At 54.9% G+C, this 23720-nt stretch overlaps 2 protein-coding genes across 10 annotated transcripts in view; one reads left to right on the forward strand and one right to left on the reverse strand.

Moving 5' to 3' along the window:
* Nucleotides 1-5294, forward strand: part of SRCIN1 (SRC kinase signaling inhibitor 1) — a 66138-nt gene extending 60844 nt beyond the window's left edge. For 5 of the 6 annotated variants that reach the window (XM_080678572.1, XM_080678574.1, XM_080678562.1 and 2 more), the window contains one exon: nucleotides 3769-5294. In XM_080678572.1, coding sequence (XP_080534698.1) covers nucleotides 3769-3903 — 135 coding nt within the window. In that variant the 3' untranslated portion in view covers nucleotides 3904-5294. Of the gene's footprint in view, nucleotides 1-3507 lie in introns of all 6 variants that reach the window. The other variant, XM_080678560.1, reaches the window with a different exon arrangement.
* A 6190-nt stretch (nucleotides 5295-11484) lies between these two features.
* Nucleotides 11485-23720, reverse strand: part of ARHGAP23 (Rho GTPase activating protein 23) — a gene marked incomplete at its 5' end in the record, with an annotated part of 78005 nt that continues 65769 nt past the window's right edge. For all 4 annotated transcript variants that reach the window (XM_080681965.1, XM_080681964.1, XM_080681966.1 and 1 more), the window contains 4 exons: nucleotides 11485-13963; nucleotides 16940-16971; nucleotides 19094-19190; nucleotides 19780-19821. In XM_080681965.1, coding sequence (XP_080538091.1) covers nucleotides 12935-13963; nucleotides 16940-16971; nucleotides 19094-19190; nucleotides 19780-19821 — 1200 coding nt within the window. In that variant the 3' untranslated portion in view covers nucleotides 11485-12934. The remainder of the gene's footprint in view (nucleotides 13964-16939; nucleotides 16972-19093; nucleotides 19191-19779; nucleotides 19822-23720) is intronic.

Raw genomic sequence — 23720 nt, forward strand, 5'->3', positions numbered from 1 at the left:
AGCACCCACTGTATCCCTCAGATGGCTCAAATGAACGGACTGTAATGAAGGGCCCACCCAGAGGGTTGAGGGAAAGCACAGGGATGTTGAGGTACCCAGGGAGTAGTGAAAGCAGAAGGCTGGACCTCCCTGGGGGAGGGGGGGCTGGGGAGGCAGAAGGCATAGAGTTTAGGGAGCTCAGTGAGACTAGACAGCAGGAGCTATAGTTAGGGAGGGCAGGGCTGCTGCCTGCAACATGACCCCAAGGAGGGAGGTAGTGGAGAAGAAACTTCACCCCTTCTCTCTCCATCCCGCCATAACCCAACCAGAAGCTGATCTTAAAGCAACGTGCCTAATCTGCTTTGTCACTGCTAATCCCTGTAGGGACTCGGTAAATATTTGTTGGGTAGGTGAATGGGTGAATGGATGAATGGATGAATGGACAAATGGATAAATTTGCCGCGTATCAGGCCCCATCCAGGTGGAAACAAAAGCAGACTTGAAATGTTAAAATATCACAACAATCACAGCTCCCTCGGATTGTGTCCTTAGTACAGACACTGGGCCTGGTGCTCTGTGTGGCAGCATCTCACGTGATCTGATGCTGTAGGGACCGTTTTCCCTGCTTTGCAGGTGAGCACGTGGGAGACCCTGCTCAGGGTCACACGTGAGGAGGTGGCAGAGCTGGGACTTGGGCCCGGGTTTGCCTGTCTTCTTGCTGGAGTCTCCTGCTTTGTCAGGGAGCATAAGCTGTGGGTCTCAGGGAGCGTTGGCGAGATGGCACCAGCGACCTGGGTACTGTTGACTGGAGCATTGGGGAGCAGCTTTGGGCCTCATGTATCAGTTGGAATGCTTTTATCGGCAAGTCACAGAAAGTCCAGTTCTAAACGGCTTAAACGGTCAGGAAGGTATTCTGTAACAACACCGAAGTCTGGAGGCAGGGAGGACCCAGGGCTGGGGAATTCAGCAGTTCAAGGAGGTCAGGAAATGGGTTTCTTTTCTATTTTGGTCCTGTTGGCCCATCATTCTGCCCTTCCCCCAAGGGCTGCCTTCGTTCCAGGGGTCCTAGGCACACAGATCTTCTTAGGGGCAGGAGAATCTTTCCCAGAAGCCCCCATCTGATCTCCCCTCTCGCCTCTTTACCCTGCCTACATCCGCCACTGGCAAGGAGAAGAAATTGCTCGAAATTGCCATATATTTCTCAGGGATGTTGAGGTACCCAGGGACTAGTGAAAGCAGAAAGCTGGAGAGAAGCCCCTTGGGCTGGGAGAAGCCCTGTCTCTCCTGACGGCCCCGTTCCTGGTTCAGGCAAATAGCAAGGAAGAAGGGCTTGTGGGCAGCGGGTAGGTGGCACTGGGGATGGTCCTGGAGGAAGTGCCAGCAGGGTCTGCTGCGTCAGGATGGTCTACACCTGTATGGGAATCCATGTCACAGTGTGGAGGGACAGGTCAGCGTGCCGAGAGCATAGAGAGGCTGCTGGCCTGTGTCCCACAGGAAGAGGAGGGGCGCAGGGTTCAGGCTAATGGGTCCAGTCTCCCCCAGCGGGAAGCCGAACACCTGGGAGGTTTCTGCCCTGCCACGCAGGTGACAAAGCTCCGCTCCTCTGGGCGTTATTGGGAGCAACAGGGAAGGACTGGCTGGGGAAATGCAGGTGGCAGGAACCTTCAGAGACAGCAGCTGTGTCACCTGAGAATTCTGGGCAACACAGGGCGAGGTCACGGGCATAGCTGGACATGCTCCCTCAGCTTCAGGAAGTGGATTGTGGCTGTTGCTGCAGCCAGTCTCCTGAGAGGGACTATGGCCTGGGAGAGCTTGACGAACAAAGGCTCACCGAGCAAACTGTAAGAGGTCTCCGTGAAGAAGAGGTTGGCAGGGAGTGGGGCTGGGGGTGGGGGCACCCCACCCATGTGACTCTGCCAAGCCCAGATGTTTGGAGGCCGTGCACTGGCTGTGAGAGAGAGGGCTGGGGGGGGGGGGGGGTCGAGGGTTGAATGCAGGAGCCAGGTAGAGGCCCAAGTGGGAAGGCAGGTGTTTTAAAGACCAAAGCTCGGAATAGACATAGACGGAGGCTTTTGACAAGTGCTAAAGGGAAGGAACAGAGAAAAGCTTTTAACTAGAGATGAGTTGAGAACAAAGAGGACGCCAGGAGGGGATCAAACAGCTGGCCCGGGACTTGGCGAGATGTGAAGAGACGCAGGAGACGCGGGAGAAAGAACTTTAAATAGGAAAGGGGGGGAGGGGCGGGGCCGGACCGATGCCCAGGGTGAGTAGGAGTAAGAGAGCTCCCGGTTGCCATCAAGGGGCTATGCCTGGCACCTGGCTCTTGGCAAAGGCCTGAGTGAATGGAAGGATCCTGTGCCTGGAGCCCTTTGAGTAAGGAATGTGCGGCCACAGTAGAGGAGGGGGCGGAAGACCCAAAGGAGGAACGTGCCTTGCCTTTCGTGGTGAGCAAACCCCAGATGAATCTCACTCTGGGGGGCTGGGGGGGGGGGAACGGGGGGTGCAGAAATGATCTCCAGCAGCAAGGGCAGGCTCGCTGTCAGCGGGCAGGCTGCCTGCCATCTCATTTCCCTTCCAGGCTGCTGGGGGCCCGGTCTGGCTTTCCCGGGCAAGGCCTCTGCGAGAGCTGACCCGGCAGCTGGCTGCCAATACAGGTCGTGGGAAACAGACTGACCCTGCGCAGACCTAACCGGCGGGAGGTCTCTGGCCATGGGCCACGGCTCTGTTTCCAGTCCTCTTCCTCTCTGTCTTCTTTATCAGTAAATACGCTGTCACGCTAGTCGCTAAGCAAGGCCAGGAGGGACAGGAGGAACCCAGCCGGCGCAGCCCTAACCCAGCGGCCCTCAGCGCAGTGTGCAGCAGGTTTCGTTGGGGTGCCTGCCTAATATGCAGGCCCCGGAGCCCACACCAGAGGGGATTCTGGGGCCGGCCCGGGACTCTGCATTTGCCCCACATCCTCCCCTGGAGGTGGAGGCGATGCAGACGGCTCTGGAACCATACAAACCTCCAGGACCAGTACAGCTGCAGGGAGTTGCTGGAGGCGGGGAAGGGATTGGGCTGTGTCGAACTATCAGAGCTGACTGGTGAGTGCGGGACATGTTTCCAGGGAATGAGCCCCTTTCCTCAAGGCCCAGCTCAAAGCCGGAGAAGCAGCTGTACGGGAAGCAGCTGCGAGTGAGGCTCAATGCAGCGAGTGCCTCTTCGCCTCGGGTCGGGTGGGGAGGTTCCTTGGCGAAGTGTTTCCCGGGGAGGACAAGCTCACTCCTCAGATGCCACCCCAAGACCTTCTGCTTAGAATCAGCCTCCTGCTGAGGCCGGAAGGGCCCCTGGCTGGGCGCCGGCCCTTTGGGACTTGGAGCTCACCGACTCCCTCCCTGCTCCGAGGGCATGCACCCTGTGGCCGCTAACATGTCATTTCTCCTTCCTCCCTCCCCTGTCCTCTTCCCCACCCCATCCCCCTGTCTGCTGGCCCTGGTGCCATCTGTGCTTCTCTGGTCTCTCTGTCCCACCTTCTCTCTTTCCTATCAGTAACCTTGGACCTGTATTCCCATCCCAGTTCCCAGGCCCTTTGGTCCAACTCTGTGCCCCCTTCTGCCCTGCTGTGCCCCCGACACTCCCCCCCCCCCGCCCTGTCTCAAAGGGACCACTGTCTTCAGATGGTTTCTTCCTTCTGCAGTTACTTTTCTCTCGGATATGTGGAGGTTTTTCCTATTTTAAAGCTTCAGCTGGGGGCCAGCATGAAGGCTCTCCCTTCCTCTCTCTGACCCCTGACCCCTGTTTGTGTTCCAGGCCACTAAACCATCTAAAGAGATGAGCGGGTCGAATGAGACCTCAAGCCCAGTCTCAGAAAAGCCCTCGGCTTCCAGAACCTCTATCCCCGTATTGACTTCGTTTGGGGCAAGGAATTCTTCCATCTCCTTTTAGAAGCCCCCTCGCACTCCACCCCAGCTCGCCCCCCTCCCCGACCCCTGACATTGATCTCCCTGCTCTCCCCTTCATCTCCACCCCATCCCCACTCCATCCTCAGACCCTGGGGAGGGCTGCCACGGTGTGGCCCTCCTCACTTCTCTCTCCCCATCCCCTGTTGGTGTTTTTGGTTTTTAAAACAATTCACTTTTAATTATCGTTCTTTTTTTAAAATAAAAAGCAAAACAGTAAAACTAAGAACCAAAACACACCACCTTCCTTTGACTTCCTGTTCTAAAATGGCCCACTTCCTATCATCTTCCCTCCCTTTTCTCTTTGTCCACTCTTCTGTCCAAGTCCATCCTGAAGTTCCTGTACCTTCCCCATCCTTTCCCACCTCCTTCCCCCGTCCCCCCAACTTCCTAAGAGCACTCCAAACAAACTCTGAGCCACGGAGACTTGGAGCAGCAAGAAACCCGCTCTCCCCTCCTCCGGAAGCTGGACATTGGACCAACCCGTGTCAGGCTGGGACACGGGACGCAGGCAGACTGGCCCTGGAGGCGCCCCACCTGGCCCAGCTCTGCACGTGACTGAACTCTGAACGCAGCTGTTTCTTTGCTCCCTGGTGGGCCTGGAGTCAAGATTTTGGGGCTGGAGGGGCCTCAGAGTTTGAGGGGCCTCAGGGTGGGTGTGGGGTACATGGGGCCGTTGAATCTGTGTCCTTGGAGAGGACTTGGCTTCCTGGGACTCCCTTCCCGTGATGAGGGGCCACCTGGCCTGCACCAGGGGACGAAGGGGCCCCTTTGGACTATTGGCTGTGGACGGTGGGGTGAGCAGACAGCCTGACCCTGGAGACACTGCCTTGGGAGCTGGCAGCCCGGCGGAGGGGTGTTTGGTACTTTTAGTTTCCTAATTTAGCACTTTAAATGACATTAACTTATTTCAGGGGGCGGGGCGGGCAGGAATGAAGGGCCTAGATAATTAGACGTTGAGGCCTGGAGGGTGGGAAGGGTCTGGCTGTGAGGGAAATGGGGGGAATACAGAGGAGGCTGATAGGAGCAGTGAGGATGGCTCTGACCCCAGGGGTAGGGTGACTTGACCTCCAACCACCCTCTTTGAGATCTGAGGGTTTTCAGGGAAGGGATAAGACATGGTCTTCCAATGGGGAGCCTGTGACCACTGGTGAGATCCTCGAGGGTCCCTGAGGCCAGGCCCCCACTGTGGACACCTGCCTGGCTGTGGGCCAGGTCCTCAGAGGGGCAGAGGGAAGCTAGTTTTGGCTTTCAGCCCTGGCCCCGCAGAGGGCAGAGTGAGGGGCCAGCGGGGAGATTCTATGGAGGGGAAGGAGGAGGAGGAGGGAGTGCATCCCCAGGGAGCAGGGGTTCTGTTTGGAGCACAAAGTGGGGTACGCGCAGGGGAGGGGGGGCTGGGATGAGTCTCCCTGAGTGAAGCACAGGAAGGAGGAGCCACTGAAGGCAGCACCTCTGGCCTGGGAGCTGGTGGGAAGGTCCTCTCCCGGGGAGCTGTTGAGGGTTGGGGAGGGAGGGAAAACTGGGTTGTGTTTCTTCATTTCTCTTTTGTGTTTTTTTTTTTTTTTTTTTTTAATTCATTCTTGTTTTCTAGCTTTGGATCATTTTTGTACAAAGGCAAGTAAGCCTTTTTGAAAAAGAACAAAAGAAGAGGAAAAAAATCCCTCCTGAAAAAAACAAAACCTGGAAAATAGGAAAAAAAAAAAGGACCTCATAAATGATGCAATTACTTTTAATTGCAGGCAACTCTTTACATTTAAGTGAAGTGTCTTAACATTTTATATTGTTTTAAAAATATATTTACATATTATATATATATAATATACGTAATATAAATATATATAAATATTTAAAAAAGAAAAAAAAAAAAAGAAAACCACGGCATTCTCTCCCTGGCCGCTGTTTTGGCGGGGGAGGGGGGCTGGAGGATGGGCACATGGCCTGGCTTCTGTGGTCCAGTAACATGGTGTGGTTTGATTTGGCTGTACAGAGACCCCTGACTTGGGAGGGAAGGGGGGAGTGGTGCCCCCTCCTCCATCCCACTCCATGACTCTTCGCTTGCTACTTCTCACTTGCCCTCACCTCCCACCCTCAGCCCTGGGACCTGAATGTGTGCCCCACCGTCATTGTCCTGAGTTGAATGTCCCTTTGTGGGGAGTGGGGGCAGGGGGAAGTGTCCATCCCCCAGAGGGCAGAGGGAGGGAACCCTGGGCCTGCCCCACCTGCTCACGTGGAGCCCAGTGGGATTCCCATCTTTCTTTCACTTCGGCTCCTGCACATTACGAGCTGAGAGGCATTTGCGTGGCATTGTGCACAGCCTGCATGTCCGTGTACACTGCACAAATCCACTTACCCGTGCGTGGTGGGAAGCGTGTGTGCACAGGTGTGAGTTACCGCCCCCGTATGCGGGGAGGTGTGTGCATGTAGGTGCGTGTAACCTGCTTGGGCATCAGCACATGCCCACCTGCACATCGATGTAGAAGAGCTTTGCAGATGAGAGAGCGCGTGTGATGTGTGTGTGTAGCTGCAAGAGACTGTATGTATGTGGGCCACATATGTGTGGACAGAGGGGTGTACATGGAGGTGCACGTGACCTGTGTGGGAGTGTGCAAATGCGTGTAGACCCAGGTGTGTGGAAGTGCCTGTGTGATGAACTGTTCCATCATCCCTGCACCACTTGCTCTGGCCGCCCTCCCAAGCCCCCATCCCCTTGGCCTCTCAAAGCCACAGCACGTCAATGCTCCCCGCCCCCAGCTGCATGCGCCTCGCTGCTCTGTCCATCTGTGTGTGCTTGACCAAGAGAAAACTAAACCGTCTGGGGGGGCCCTTGTACCTGGTCCTCCCAGCCCCCGCCCACTGTGCTGTGATACTCACACGGGGGCTTTCTCTCCCGCCCCTTCCACAATATGCTGTTTCCCTAGGAGCTTCGGGCTCGGAGAGGGGTCCCAGGTGGGGCCCCCGGGGCGAGCCCTGGCTCCACACCCTGCCCGGTCCACCCCGTAGGGCCCGTGTTGGTGTAGCAGTGATGGCTTCTGTGGATATTCTGTGACCTCTGTCAGTGTAACTTGACAATTTCTAAATGGAAAAGGGTTGCTGTGTTTTCTCTGTCTCTCTCTTTTTTAATGTCCTTTTTCTTCTCCCCACTTCCCTGCTCTCCTTTTTCAGTTTTTCTAGCCTAGTGTTTGGGGCTTAAATAAAACTTGTTTCTTTTTCCTCTCCTGGATCTCCTTCCTATAGGCTGCTGTCTCATTATTTCTCAGCTTCACCCTGGAAGGTGCAGGGCTGGGTGGGGCAGAGGAGGGGGATCCTGGTAGCCAACTGTCCCACAGGCAAGGCTCAGGGGAGGAGGGGCAGAAACACCCCAGGGGCTGCTGCTGCCCCCAGGGGCCCTGAGACCAACTTCGGGAGGCTGGAGAGGAACATCTCTTGGCTAAGCTGCTTCACCACCATCCGTGAGGTCGCTATTGGCATTGCTAACACCTGTGGGCGATAGAGCCCGAGATGTTAGATGTCTGGCTCAGAGTCATACAACTAGTAAGGTGCAGTGAGGATTAGAATCCAGCTCTACCTGACCCAAAACCCAATGCTTTCTCCCCAAAATGAACTAGGGTCTGATTATCCTAGTCCCATTTTTCATCTTAATGATTCAGACATGTACACACACAAACACCCATAGTTAGTGAAACAGCACTTACATAGACAATGCACTCTGGTGTTTTCTGTTAAATTCTAAACATTTCAGTCACAACACACTAAATTGATTTCATGACCTTTCAATGGGTCAAAACCCATGATTTGAAACACACTGTCTGCTGGTCGAGTTTCAGCCCCCATCGTGTTGCATTTTGGCCTTCTCCTCCTCAAAGGCATACTGGCTCCACTTACCCCATTCTCCTCTGAAATGGAAAGACCCCTGAGAGGAGATTTATTCTTGGTTCTGATTGGGTGGGGGCCTGGACCCTGACCCTATAGCCAGCAAGCTGCCTGAACCCTTCCAGGTTATTATAGCAGAGTCCAGCCTGCCCCACCATTGAGTGGGCCAGATGTCCTGATGGGGCTTTTTAGGTTTGCCTGGAATTCTGAAGGCTGCACCACTGTTCCAGCACATTCTAAAGGTCCTCAAAATGCCCTGTTAGGCATTTTCCTGCTTCACTGAGGTCTGGGGTATTATTGGGATTCCTCTACCCCCAATAGACCAGCCCTAGACCATTCCTCCTTGCCCGCTGGCCACAAGTTTGACATGCTTGCCCTAGACCTTAGCACCCTGACACTTGACCCCCTGACTGCTGACCTTTGCCCCCTGACCCTTGACACCTGAATGATAAACCTTGATCCCTGACCTTTGACCTCTGTACATTGACTCCCTGAACCCTGACCTTTGATGATAAACCTTGACACTTGATCCTTGACTACCCTAACAACCCTAACCCTTAACCCCGAACCTCTAACCCCTAGCACTAGCCCTAGTCTTTGACACCGTGCACTTTGACCTCTGACTTTTGACCTTTAACCATTGATTTATGACCCTTGACCACCCTGACCTTAGGTACTTGACACATTGACGTTTTACTCTTGATCTTTGACCCTTGACCCCAAAACTTGACCCTTGACAACCCTAACCCTCACAATAACCCTAGACCCCAGACCCTTGACTCCTGAACATTGACTTTTGACCCCTGACCCTCAACAGCTGACCTTTGACCTCAACATTCAGACCCCTGATGTTAAACCTCTGACCCCTGACCTTGAGCACTGGCCTTTGACCTCTGATATTTGACCCCTGACCCTAACCCTTGACACGACCCTTGAACTAGACCCCCTAACAATCCTAACCCTCACCATAACCCTAGACCTCAGACCCCCCCTGACATTTGATCCCTGACCCTTGAACCCTGAAATTTGATGACCTTTGATACTTGACCCCAGACCTTCAACCCTTGATCACAAAACTTTGACACATGACCTTTGACCCTAACCCTTGAACTAGACCCTGGACAACAGTAACCCTAACCCTAACCCTCACTCTAACCCTAGACCCCTGACCCTTGACCTTCAAACCAACTTTGACCCTTGACCTCTGACCCCAGACATTTGACCTCTGAACTTGGACACCTGGCACTTCAACCTATGAACTGTGACCCTCCACCCTGACCCCATGCCCTTGACCTTTGACAATACTAACAACCCTAACCCTTAACCCCTAGTCTTTGACCTCATGCACTTTGACCTTTGACTCCTGACTTTTTGACCCTTAACTCGACCTCTGACCCCTGAACTTTAACTGTCAATACCCTCATCCTTGACCTTTGAACTTCAAGTTTCACTCCTGACCTCTGACCCATGAACTTTGGCATTTTATCCTTCCCCTGACCTTTGACCTCTGCACTTTGACCCCCTGACCACTGACCTTTAGCTCCCACTTGGCCCTTGTACTAGACCCCTAACTACCCTAACCCTCACCATAACCCTTGACCTCAGACCCCTGACCCTTAACCGCTAATGCCTGAACTTTAACCTTTTGACACTTGACCTGTGACCACAAAAATTTGACTCCTGATCTTTGACCCTAACCCTTGACATTTGACCCTTGAACTACTCTTGACAACCCTAACAACCCTAACCCTCACTATAACCTTAGACCCTAGATCTCAGACCCTTGATCTTTGATTCCTGACTCCTAAACTTTGACCCTTGATCCCTGACCCCTGAATGGTGACCTTTGATGGATGACCCCTGACCTCTGAAATTTGACCCATGACCTTTGACCCTGGCACTTGACCCTTGAACTAGACCCCCAACAACCCTCTCACCATAATGAAAAATGTTTATACTGCTTTCATAATACCTATGTAGTTATTCTTACTGGTACTCTTCATTTCTTTGTGTGGATTCAAGTTACCATCTACTGTACTTTCATTTCAGCTTGTGGGATTCCCTTTAGTATTTTTTATAGGACAGGTCTGCTAACAACAAATTCTCTGTTTTTCTTTCCTGGAGATGTCTTCATTTATTTTTGAAGGAGATCATAGGGTTTTGATACATTCTCTCATCCAAAGCCTAGTACAGTGCAGAACGTGGTCTAATGGGCAGGTAATCTTGTTCTTATGTCCCTTCTCTGGGCTTAAATTTATCCTGGCTCCACCACTTATTAACTGTGTGACCTTGGACAAGTAATGTCTTCTCCCTGTGCCTTAGTTTCCTCATATATAAAATGAAGATGACATGGTGTGGAGTTCAAAAGACTGTTAGAGGATTGCCTTAGAACCTGTGAAGCCCCGGGCTGATGTGAGCCCACAATAACATTAGCTCTTAGCTCTTTTGACAAACAAAAACAACCTTTGGGGCAGAGGTGGGGGGAAGAGGCAGATTCAGTAAGCAATTCTCTTCCCAGCTCCTGGGCCCCTCCCTTGGTTATCTTTGATGACTATCACCTGGTTTTCTTACATATGAATACTAGGCTCATCAAAGGCAGCCTGGAAACTGGCAAGGAAAACTATGGAGCCAAGGCATAGAAGGAAAACATACCACGCTGTAAGTTTGCGCATGTGAATAAGACAATGGGCAAAACCCATAATGTCCTCTTGGGGCTGTCAGGGCCTAGAGTGCCTATGATGACAGCTGGCTAGGATGGGCCCTATCAGTGGCCTGGGCCTTGTCCAAGCTTCCTGTCTTCTTGGCAGTGAAGGGGGCAGAAATAGAATATTGGGGAACCAGCTAGCGTTGTAAGAAATGTTAATCATGCTCTGTGAACCATGATTGTTTTATTCTGATTAAAGAAGGCACATTCTACCCTGGCTGGAGCTGACCTGGAGATGCAGCCCTTCCTCACCATTTGGAGCTGCCTGTTATCATGGAAAGATTAACAAAGATTTGTTATAGAAACCAAAATCGCCAGTCCTTTGAAGATCCCCAGCCCTTTTGCATACCTGCAGGCCTTTGCAAATTGCCAGCCTGCTTACCTGTTAATTTTGGCACTCCCTTTGGCTATTTCCCCAAGTAACCCCAGCCCTTGCATATCACTAAGCTCTTTGGAGACCCCTAGTCCTTTAGCATATCTGTAAACTGACCTTTTGCCTACTTTTCTTTGTACTTATAAGCAGCTGGCTTATGGTGGCTGCAGATAAATTTTTGTGGATACCCTGCTGCTCTCCCATCCTGCGGCAATATTGGAATAAACGCTCATAATGATTCAACCCTGTCTCTGCTTAGTTGGCTCAAGTAGTGACAGGCAGCACGAACCCATTGTTTGTCCAGTTATAGCAGCACCTCTGGACCATTCTGAAGGTCCAGGCAGGCCTGAGAAGGAAGGTGCCTGTGCCCCTGCCCTCTGTATTCCTACAGAGGCATGGAAACCTCCGTGCAATGAGGGTCACCTGCCCTTTCATCTTGTATTCTGTGCCCATGCCACCACTCATACTAGTCTCCCAGGACAAGACCCCTACAAAATTACCAGGAGGAAGAGTTTTGCCTCCACTCTGCCACCACCTGGTCCGGCCCCCCTAACCCTCACTCTTCCCCCACCTCCTCTGGCCCTCTCCTCCCTCCAGAACAAGTGAGACATCTGACTTGTGCCTCAAGGAAGGCCATTTATTTCCAAGATATAGACTATACTTTTAAGACAGAACTTTTCAGAAGCAGGAACTCTTAGTTGTTGCCTAGATAGGTGTGTCAGAGACACAGTGAGAGGAGACATGCGGACGTGGGGCCAGAGGCTTAGCCAACACGGTTACAACACTTCTTTAAATGAGCAAAACTTCTTTAAAAATCCTTATAAATTCTTTATAATATGTTACACATTTAGAGACAATATTTACAATAAAAGGCAGGGGGGAGGAAGGAGAGAGAAATCTACAGCAAATCTTTGCATAAACCAAGAGGACTGATAGACGTGGCAGTAGGGTCCACAGCCCCACGTGGGCTTCCCTGGAATGAGTGAGGGCGTGTGTGGGAGGCCTGGGGGTGGGAGGTCTATTTACAATGGGAGGGAGGAGGACAGGGGGCTGGGTCTCGCCCATCCTGAAGGACCAGCCCAGCTCAGACCCCATAAATCAGTGTGTGTGTGTGTGTGTGTGTGTGTGTGTGTGTGTGTGTGTGTGAGAGAGAGAGAGAGAGAGAGAGGAGGGAGGGAGGGAGAGGAGAGAGACTGGGGATGTTTTACTAACTCCCAAAGTGCAGAAGGTGGGGGTCTGTGTGCCTGAGTTGTGGAAGAAGCAGGCACAGCTGAAGAACAAAGAGAGGCAAGGAAGGTGTAGTAGGGGAGGGACCCAGGACCCTACTAGGGGAATGGGCAGCTCCCCATGGTCAAAGCGCTGTTGGGTGGCGGGGAGGGGGGTGATTTAGAGTTTGCCAAAAGGTTGGTGGGGGAGTATACCTGGTGAGAGTGAATCCTGCCTCTGTGGAGTGGCCCCAACCCCCTTCTCTGGCTCTGAAAAGCATCAGGGGGAAGGACCCCTGTGTGTACCAAGGGTAGGAGCCCTGGTAGGGGTGGGGAGACAAAGGAAGCAGGGGTGGCAGAAGTCGCTACTGGAAACACCTTTGGACAGTGAATACACACACTTGCACACCAACACCCCTCCCATGGACACCAACACCTTATACCCCCTCTCCCCAGACATACGTACACAACCCCCACCCCCACCCCCTTAGCTAGGAGCTAATGGTTGGGGGTGGGGACAGAGGAAGGAAGGGAAGAACCAGCATCACCCAGTGTCTTTCCTTTAGTCTGAGACTTGGGGTTCCCTATCCACACCCCACGGCCAACAAGGGTCTTTAAGTGCAGACACAGAGAGGCCCATAAGGGCACACTCTGCCATTTACCAGGGGGGACACAGACCCCAGTAGCCTATTCCTTCTCCTTCCCATCCACACTCTGCCCACTCGCTCTTAATTCCAGCGCACAAACCGGAGACGTGGCCTCAGCGCCCAGGGAAACAGAAGAGGGGGTGCAAGCCAGAGGAGACACCTGTTTCCCAAGGGGCGCTGAGTCGCGGGCGAGTGGTGAGGGGTGGGGCGGGGGCTGGTCACAGACACTGGTGGAGGCGGGAGGCGGCCGAGCGGCGCGGGGCCTGGCTCTGCAGGGCCCCCGGGTCCCCGGGCGCAGGCGGCAGCGAGGCCGCGGACGACGACGGGGCCCGCGCCTTGGTGGACTCCAGGCTGCTGAGGCCAGAGTCCTTGTTGTCACTGTGCGCCCGCGGGCCCGCGGGCTCCGGGAGGCACCCTCCGTCCAGCTCCTTCCACTCGTTGAAGTTGAGGTCGGTCAGCGGGCTCTGCACCACCACCGTGTGGCGGCGCCAGCTGCTCCGGCGCCGGCGCGTCTCGGGTGACAGCGGCCGCCGCAGCCGCACGGCCAGCATGTCGTCGGCGGTGCCGCGGAGGCGCAGCCGCAGGGCCTCGAGGCGCGAGGGCCGCGCGCCCAGAGCTGTCACCACCGCGGCCGCCGCGGGGCGCAGCGACTCCTGGCTGCTGGATGAGGCCGAGCCGGGCGTCTCCACCGCGCGGGGCCCACCCCGCCCGGCGCCCGCACCCTCGCCCTCGGCGCGGTTCCGGGCCAGGCGGCGCCGCGCCAGGGTGTCGCAGGGCATCAGGTGGTGCGAGGTGAAGGAGGGCCTGCGCGCCAGGCGCCCCCCGGACCCCACGCCGCCCTCCGTGTCCGTCTCCACGTGGCTCAGCTCGCTGCGCTCGTCGTCCGCCTCATCCCCGGCGCCCAGCCGCCTCCCGCCGGCGCCGGAGCACATGCTGCGGTCCATGGTGGACAGCGTGGAGTAGCCCGAGACGATGGAGCGCGTGTCCGCGGCCGGCCGCTCCTCCCGCACAGCCGCGGGGCCCTCCTGGACGGCGGCGCCTGGCAGCTGTCCCTCCGGCGGGTCCTGGGAGCGGGGCGCGGGCGTCAGCGCCCCCGGCTTGTGCGCCTCCTGTTCCGAGTCGTCGTCCGTGCTGCTGCCCAGCCCTCGCGCCTCCCGCCGCTTCTTCCGCTTGCGGTTGACAGCCGAAATGAAGGAGATCGCCAGCATCTCCCGGGCGTAAGGCTCCTTCTTGGGGGCCCACGAGCCCTGGGTGGAGACGGGTCTGTGTTCAGGAGGTGCCCAGACTCGCGCCAGCGCTGCCCTCTCACCCAGCCCCAGGCAGGAGGCCTCAGCGCCCTCCACGTGCCCACCAGGATAGCAACCCCACAGGCATCCTACACCGTCCCCTGGACCGCTGTCCCGGCTGGGGTGCCACTATCCGCCCTGGAGACCCCTGCCGCCCTCCCCCTACCTTGAAGCCTTTCTGGCACCCCTTCCGGTCTTAATCCAGACTCTCAACTCTTTCCTGTGGGCTGGGTGCTGGCCTCGCGCCTCCCCCTCCCCCAACTTCCGGTTCCATGCTCCATATGCAGCGCTAGATAAACCCTTTTAGACACAGCTCTGGTGACAACAGTGTCTCAACAGTGAGTAATACTTGACAGTTTGAACCCATTTCACATAGACTGTCCTGGGTTATAATCACCAGATCCTGGCAGGGACCTTTCTCTGACCACAGCTCCCACCCCCCTTCCCGCTCACCACTCCCTGCTGGGAAACCTGCCTTTCCACCTCCTCCGTGTGTACAGGCCTCTCCAGGGCAACGTGCTCAAGTTCACTTCCCTTTCCCACCGCACCTCACTGGCATGCATTTCAGCCTTGTCCCCAGCGCCCAACCCCAACACTCCTTAACCCCGGATCAATCCAAAGGCCAGCTCTACTGCCAAATAGGAGCTGTGCCCTATTTGCTGGATGAGTTCTCACTGCTCCTACTAGGCCCAGCTCAACCAGGGCACCCTCCGTGCAGCAACCTCCCAGGCCTTCCTTTGAGCTGGTAAATCCCTTCTCTGTTCCCCTAGCCCAGGGGTGAGGCACCTTTCTTCTGCCAAGGACCATTTGGATAACTATAACATCATAAAATTATCAACTTAAAAATTAGCCTGCTCTCCTTGGTCAGACATTTAATTAAGGCGCCCCTGATGCCTTGGCAGGGCCGGACCAAATGATTTTGTGGGCCTTATACAGCCTGTGGGCTGGCCGTTCCCCATCCCTGCCATAGCCCTTTGCAGATACATCTGTACCAGCTCTTTTCAGATCAGAATAGCTTTGTTTCCACATCGTCTATATCAAACTCTGAGTTCTCTGAGAGCAAGCTAGGTCTATGGCTTGTTTGTGCTTGCATCCATGACGCCTGGCACATAGTAGGTGCTCAACAAATAATAAGTGTTACGTGAACGAGCAAGTGGGTGAGTGGAGTTCCCTCAACACAGGAAGCCCTGTAGAAGCAGATGCTGGGAGTGACCCCCTGCTGGGCTGCAATGACATGGACACCTCCTCACAGGCCATCCCGCTCCCGCCTCCTGTAACAACGAGTGGAGACACAGAGAGGGCGGTGTGGCCACTGCACCCTATGCATTCTCTCTCACACCAGTTAGTTCTAAGGAAGCCGGAGCTTGTCAGGGATTTGGGATTCACAGGCTCGTGGTCCTGGGCCATGGCTGCCCACACTGCACGATTCCAGAAGGCACCCCTGGGGTTCTGCGACATGGCAGCACTGCGATGATCAGCCTGAGACACCTGGCGGCCGGGGCCGGTTTCTGTCTTGGCCATTTTCTCAGAAACTTGGGAGGCCAGGAGGACCACCTGACCAAATTACCCTCTCATCCCAACTAGTTACAGAAGTAATGAGGTCAGAATGGTCACTTCCAGTGAATGCAGGGGTCAGCAGATTCACCTGAAGGTCAAGGGGTCAGTCCAGGAGAAGCTGTGGGAAACCAGGAGGCTAGCGGGTGCAATGGGTGGAAGGGACCAGGAGCTAGATTCAGGCTACTACAATGACCTTGTTCTCTGCCACAGAAGTCTCTGATGGAATGAGCTCCCCATCACCAGAGGTGTGCAGGCCGAGGCTTTCTGGAGAAGGCACAGGGGACCTCTGCAGACTGGAGCAGTCTTCTTTCCAGTGCATTCATCTGACACCTAGTGAGTACCTGCTCTGTGTCAGGCACCGTGGGCTCAGTGGGACCCAGCCAGCACTTAAAGACCCAGACAGAAATGAGCCCAGTTCAACCAGCCAATATTTCACTGACTAGCTTTAGAAGAGGCCATGAGGGTGGGGCCCTTATGGTGACATTAGTGCTCTTATAAGAAGAGACACCACAGAACTCTCTTGCTCTCTGTCTGTGCCATCTGAGGACACTGGGAGAAGGCAGCCACCTACAAGCCAGGAAGGAAGCTCTCGCCAGAAACTGACCACGCTAACGCCTTGGTTTCGGATCTAGCCTCCAGCACTGTGAGAAAATGAGTTTCAGTCCACGGTGTTTTGTGCAGCAGCCGGAGCTGACTAAGACAAGCCCCTGGCCATCAAGCTCTAATCTCACCCATCAAGCTCTAATCTCACCCATCAAGCTCTCATCTCACAGTAGGGCAGGGTCTGCCTGGGGCAGCAGCCTCGCCTGCCAGGTTCTGTCTCAGAGAGCAGGCTGGAGTGGGCAAGTAGCTGGCTGTGAGGTCTGGCTCAAAGAACCAGCTTTGGTTTTATTGATTTTTCTCAATTATTTTCCATCTCATTGATTTCTGCTCTTATCTTTATTATTTCCTTCCTGCTGCTTGCTTTGGGCTCTCCAAAGACCTTAAACATTGTTATATGGGACATATTGACTGTTAACGCCATTGATGGGGATAAACAGTGGCCATCATTTACAGCTGAGCATCAGAAAGAGGTTAAGTAACTTGCCCAGTGCCCCAAAGCTACCAAGTGGTGGAGCCAGAATTCAAACCCAGGACGTCTAACCACTAGACAACACTGCCTCCCTGCCAGACCCTTCACTACACCGGATGCCTCGCCGGTACGGTCAAGGAGAGCCACCTCTCAGTGGATCTCGGACATCCGTGTTTCCTTCCTTCCTTCCCACTGACCATCAACTTTCCTCGGGGTCTACGTGCAATCCTCCCAATTCCCTTGACCCAAAGGTCACAGGGGCTGACCCGTCCTGGGATAAAGCCTTCAGAACTGCCTTTGGCACTTACCTTGGACTTGGCTGAACTACAGTTGGTGGAATCTGTTGGTGCAAAGAGAAAGAAAAAGGAACGTTGGATGGGGCAAGAGCAGGCTGAGACTTGTGAACACGATTCCCTCTTCAAAGGCTTCAGAAACCAGGGAGTTCAGAGACCTGACACCTCCCTGGGTCCTGGGAGCGTCATAGGCCTCTGAGGCCATTTCCCGTGGGAGAGGAATGGAGCAGAGAAGGATGTCAGTCACCACTTCCTGGTGAGGCAGGAAGGGCCATCAGGCTGCCAGCCACTGACACCTCATTTGCTCAGGGTTAAGGGCAAGAGGGGCTTTTGGGGGGGCCTCGTTCCGCTCCCCCTCCTCTCCCGGTTCCTATGAAGCACGGAGAGAAAACGCCCGGTATCAGATGCAGTCCACGAAACCACAACAGTGAGACACAGCAAATCACAGATGCTCTGGAGCATGGAGACCACACAGTGCAGAGAGGAGGGTGCCTGACATTCACCGTCACCCCCACTTGCAGGACACGAGAGGACCATGTGAATGAATGATCGGATACAGGGGCCGACATGAAGCAGGTGGGACACAGGAGGTAGAGTGGCCTGGGGGCTAGAGCCTTGCTAGGTCCCACCTCCAGACGTGAGGGAGGCCCTCGTTTATAACCAGAGTGATGAAGGAGCGTAAGGTCATTATTACCTCCAGGGGACGTGGGTCCCGCTCCCTTCATACGACAGGGGTGGAGAAGGAACTAGAAACAAGCCCTGGCAGCGTCTTCCCCAGCACGGGGGAGGGAGCAGGCTGACCCATGACCGCCCGGGGCCGAGGGGGCAGCGGGCAGTGCAGTTAATCCACACGCTCTGGCAAGCAGGTTAGAGGTCTCCTCCCAGCCCACCCCACACACGGTGAGCAGAGCAGATGTGCTGACCACACAGCGACACACCACGGGGCAGGGGAGCGGCAGCGGGTGACTAGAAGAGACGAGGGCTCCTCTGCCATCCCCACCCCATGTCGTCTGGGCCCTCCCCCAGCCTGCCTCTTGCAACGAAGGGTGCTGTGATGCACCTCCCGTCAGGGACAGGACCAGTCAAAGCACCAAGGTTAGGTCACTCCCAGGGTGGGAGGGGTCGGTGGCTTGAGCCAAAAAGCGACTGGGCATTCCTTGGTCTCGGCTGCTGTTATGAGAAGGCCGGAGGCCTGCAAACAGGACTCAGGCTGAGAGACCAGGGGCTCTGGTTTCAGAAGCAGAGAGAGTCAGTCCTTGAAGGGAACTGAGGCAGGAGCTACGGCCATAAGAGGCTTCTAAAAGGTGGTGTCACTGGTGTCCGGAGAGGCTGGGACCTGCTCCCAGCCAAGCCTCCCCCTGCCCAGATAACCAGATGTAGCCGGGCTGGGCACAGAGAGAGGGCCTCGGGATGGGGACCGTCGGGGGGGCAGCCAGACTTCCTGGCAAGGGGGACAGGCTCTGGCCCTAGCAAGCGCCTCCCTCCTCCTGAGAAGGGCCTCCCCGGTGGGAGGGGACTGGGACGGGGTTGTTAACCATCATGGGTGGCTGTCATGTCAGGGTGAGGTCCTCATCATGGGTGGCTGGCATGTCAGGGTGAGGTCCTCACAGCCCAGATGTCCCCGCCTGCCCCTTGTGCCTGCCCAGCCTTCTTATAATCACCCGCCACTGTTAGTGACCGAGGCCGCGACGCCACACTGTACCCTTTAAATCTCCAACAGGTCCGCTGGAGGAGTGGGGAGGGAGGAGAAGAGAAGGAACAGGATCCAGGGGGTGGGAGGAGAGCAGAGGGAGAAGAGGGAGGAGGGATGGAGGGGTGCAAGGAGAAAAGGAAGAAAAATTAAAAAGAGAAACATGCCCAGAAGGACACAGCCCATGAGAAATAAAAAGCTCAGGAAAGAAACCAGTGAAGGAGGGTGAATCAAACTCCTACCCAGCCCTGGGGTGGGGGCAGCTGAGCAGAGGAGGAGGTGGGCACACAGGCAAGCTGGACCTCCCCAGAGAGAGAGAAGGCCCTGCCACAGCCCCTTCTCAGTGGTGGGGGTAGGGGAGGGTCCCGCGGGCAGAAGCAGGGAAGCTGGGGCCTGGCCAGGCATCCAGATGGCATCTGGGACCCTCAGGAATGCAGAGCCCACCCTCCCCCCACCCTCTCCCAGGACCCTGCACTCACCCGGACCTGGGTCACCAGGGGGCACTGTCCTGCCAATGTTGGGCAGGAGATACTCAATGTTGGGCACTGACTGAGGCTCCTTGTCATCCACAGGGGTCTGCAAACAGAAGGAAGGTCAGCCACCAGGCCCTCAGATGGCTAGCCTGGATCCTGCAGAATGGGGTACCCTGAAGGACAGGGCGCACGTCTCCTCCATCAGACTGGCTCAGCAGGGCGGTGGCTGTCTCCCTCATCACTCAGGCACTCTTGAGAGGCGACATGTCTCGGCTGGACTATTTTGTGCTTTCCCCAACACCTTGATTGAGCCCCAAAGTCCTGAGTTGCTGCCTCCGCTGAAGGCAGGAGCTGTGTCTCCCCCACGGTCGGGACCTTCCTAAGGCCTGCACTCTCTGCATAAGACTGAGAGGTGGGGGTCTGCCTTTGCTACTGGACTCTGTTTCTTTAGAGGAGGCCTGTATCGCGCCCCCAGACTGAGAACTCCCGGAGGCAAGGATGTGTCTCCCATCAGCGTGGGTGCTCCTGAGGAGAAAGGTCTATGTTTCCTCCATCAGAGTGGGATGCCACAGGGCAGGGACCTTCTCCTGCTGGAATCTTGCTTCCCCCACCCCCAGCCTGGGAAGAGGGCCCACCTCAGACCGGAAACCTCCCCCCCCCCCGGCCCCCCGCCTGCCCTCTGTACCACTTACTCGCTCGCCCTTGTCCTCGTCATCACTGAAGAACCAGTCTGACTGCAGAGGAGACAAAAGGAAGTGATGAAATCAGCGTGGGAAGGGGCTGAAGGGAGACAGGCAGACACGGGCTCCCAACCTGCTCAGTCCAGAGCACCCACTCAGGCGCCAGATGGGATGGGACAGGTGGCGGCACCAAGACGTAAGGAACCCCCTCTTCTCAACAAACCCCAGGCTGGCCTGGTTGCCAGAGGTCTCAGAGGTTGACAGGTTCTGGAACCCGACTCCACAGACTATGAGAAACTCTTGGGGAAAGAAAAGATTGTACCCCAGTGAGGGAGGGACATGCAGACGGGAGTGAGAGAGGGTCGGAGTAGAGACTGATGACCTGCTGAGGGAGCGCTTCTCTCTTTGCCTTTGACTAAACGCTGACCAGCGCACATCACGAAGGGTGGCTCCCTACTGCAAGCCAGAAGTGTGGGCAGCAGTGCCGCGTGGCGCCGACTGGGCCCACTGCAGGAAGGAGGCCCTCCAGGCCTGCTAGCGCTGAGTATACCCAACGCCAGCCCTGGGCGCCACTCTTACAATCGGGGGAGCCCTGGAAGGTGTTAGGAGGTTCCCTGAGGGGCAGGCAGGCAAGAGGCTTCTCATAAATGCCAACACGATAGAAAGTGAAGCCATAAATTCCACTCTTAGATATATTTTGTGAAATTTGAGAATCTTAAAGGTAAAACTCTAAACGTTTTCTAAAAAAACAAAAACAGATTGCTTACAAATGAGCAAGTATCAGCTGTAACTAAAACTTTCAGCAGCAACAGGCACAACAAGTAATTATTTCAATGTATTGTTGGGCTACAAATGCAAGAATTTTTTTTACTCCCCATCTGAGGAAATGTTTTTTATTGACTTTAGAGAGAAATAAAGGGAGAGAGAGGGAGAGAGAGAGAGAGATGCTAGAGAGAAACATCGATCGGCTGCTTCCCGTACTCACCCCTACTGGGGATGGAACCTGCAACCTACATATGTGCCCTGAGTGGGAAGTGAACCTGCAGCCTTTTGGGTATAAGGGATGACGCTCCAACCAAGTGAGCCAGAGCTGCAGGAACTCTGAACCTAGAATTTTATACCCTGCTAAACTCTCTGAGTATATGAGCAAGTAAAGGAATGAATCCAGCGTTGAGCACTAAGCTTTGAGAAATAAGGATGGGTGGTAGCATAGAAAAGTCCATTGTTATCAAACCAGGAATGATGCCCACACACAAACAAAGTGTATTCATGACAATCTGGAATTCAGATTCAGAGGGAGAAACAGTGACAGGGGAAAGGACACTAAGCACTTGGCTTTTGGATGTGGTGGAAGGAAGGCATGGCAGACTGGTAAGGTTTGGAAATTGATAGTGAAAACTAAGCATAAGGATGGGCTTTATCATTGTATGTGAACTTTATAAATTGTATGATTTTAATATCAGGAAAATAAAAATAAACCCATCCAAGGCAAGTAGGACAGACCAAAAAAGGAAATAAAGTGAAAATGTGGTTAACAGAAAAAGGCTGCATAACAGAAATAAGCCCTAAAAGTACAAAAGTTACAATAAAGGATATGAGCTCAGCTCACTGATTGAAAGTTAAAACACACAGCCCAGCCAGTGTGGCTCAGTGGTTGAGGTCGACCTATGAACCAGGAGGTCACGGAGTGATTCCCAGTCAGGGCACATGCTCAGGTTGCGGGCTCCATCCCTGGTTTGGGGCGATCAATGAGTGACCTGGCCCTAAAGGTCACTAGTGCCAGGTTGAGAAATGCCAGTGCACGCATAGTAGGTATCACCATGTGTGCTGAGTGACAACTGGACAAATGCCAGTGCACGCATAGTAGGTATCACCATGTGTGCTGAGTGACAACTGAACGGATGCCTGGATGACGTCTTCCTTTGAGTTCCATTCGAGTTAGCAAACACGTGTGAGCTGGTTGGTGACTTGCCGCTGAGAAGCCGCACACCTGGGTTTGCTCGTCTCTGCTGACATCACTTCGCTGTGCAGCCCCGGGCAAGTCACTCACTGTTCCTCTTCACCTCAGTTCCCACCCCCTCTGAACAATGTGAGGACAGGTCTGATGCCTGAAGGCTACTTCCAGCCCTGCTGTCCACGGATTCCACAGATGACAGGAGTCCCGGGCAGGGGAGGCCAGCTCATGGCCGTGGCTAGAACTCCAGCAGGAGGTCACGTCACCCACTAACTCCAACTGCCCACTGCCTGGCCAGGGTAGTCTCTGCCACAAGTGCAACCCCTGCCTGGGCTCATGACTACACTGACCCCTCGCTACAGAGCCTCTGCGCTAGGCAGACCCCTGTAAGCCTGGGGGGTGGCTAAGGGGCCTGAAAAGGGGGTAGCTCATTCCCTCAACACCCATGCCAAGGAGGCAGAAAATGGAAGGTCACCAGCTCAGTTTCCAGGAATGAATCCCTGGGTGGTAAAGCCCAGACTGGCATAACCTCAATAGCAATTCATTCATTCATTCGTTCATTCATTCATTCATTCAACAAACACTGAGTGTTCACTCTGTGCCAGGCACTGCGCTTGGTGCTGGGAATACACCAGGAAGGAGACAGATATGCCTTACCTCCCTCACCCTGCCCAGAGGCCCTCCTTGACTGGGGACTCCCCTCACGGCTCTGGGGGAGAGTAAGTGGACACATTTTGGGTCTCCTTTCTCCCCAAAGGCTGTTGTTTCTGACACCCCAGCTCATCACAGGCCTCAAGTTTCTAGGAACTTCTCCAGGAACCATGGGACCAGCCTCTCTCTCTTCCCTACGGCCCACCCCCCACCCCCCGACAAAGCACAGATTCATGGGGGCTCCAGGGGGCTCCCTGTTGGGTTGGAGAGCTGAGCTTTTCCAAGGGAGATAAGCTTCCCCAGACCAAGGCCGCATCAGGATCTCTGATGCTACCTGGTGGCCCTAGCCTCCCTGACAGCTCTGGGCCAGGCCTCCAGGCTGGTGGTCCAAGTTTTAGGGTCACGATGCTCCCTCTTATGGCTCAGAACCCTGAACACACAGTGAAGGAAAGAAAGAAGCCAACAGGCAAGGCCAGTCAGCAAGACCAAAGTGGACCCACTGCCTTACTCTCGCCAGCCTCCCTCGCTCTAGGACAGGCTGCGGAACCTGCCCTCCCAGTAGGTGGGGAGAAAAGCACAGGCTACCATTTATCAACTGTGTGACCTGAGCAAGTCACTTTACCTCTCTGAGCTCCAGTCCAATTTCCTCATCTGTAAAATGGGGGTCACATGATCTGGTTTCCCTGCTCTAAAGTCCATATGAGGTGGGAGAGGCTAAGGCTCCCCTCCCCCTGATTAGCTGCCAATCTTATTTCTCCTGGCAGACGGGGGTCTGGCTCAGTTCTTTATGGGCTGGACCACAGGCCATATCAACATTTGGCAAGGGAACTCTAAGAGGGTTCATAAAAAAATCCTTGCGTGCCCAGGAGGGGGCACTGCTGCCCTGGGTTTGGCTCTGGAAGATGAAGGCCTCTAGTGCCCTCTGCTGGCCACTCTTGGTTCTCATCCTTCATGGACAATAACAAGAACCAGGCCTCTGGGGCCTCCAAGCAGCCAAGAGAAGGGAGGTGACCAGCCCAAGATAAATAGAGCCCGGTGCAGGGCCGTGCCCAGACCATGCCTGGCCCTGCCCCTTCCGCCTCCGCCCCACCCTCGGCATCACCATTTCCTCCCACAGGGCACAGCTCTGCCTCCGCAGGTTTATGCAAGGACACCTCTCGGCAGGCTTCTGAAGGTGCCCCTGCACTCAACCCTCTGCTCTCCAGCCCAGTAGCACCTCCCCTGACCTTCCCCCTCCCTCTGACCCTCACACACATCTTGGAAACTCAGGGACCTCCTGTTTCTCCTGCTGGGGACTGGGGGGATCCCAGACGATAGGGATTCTAGGATCTATTCCTGTTTGGCCTTG

This window comes from Plecotus auritus (genome assembly GCF_963455305.1).
Source record: "Plecotus auritus genome assembly, chromosome: 7".
NCBI classification, from domain to species: Eukaryota; Metazoa; Chordata; class Mammalia; order Chiroptera; family Vespertilionidae; genus Plecotus; species Plecotus auritus.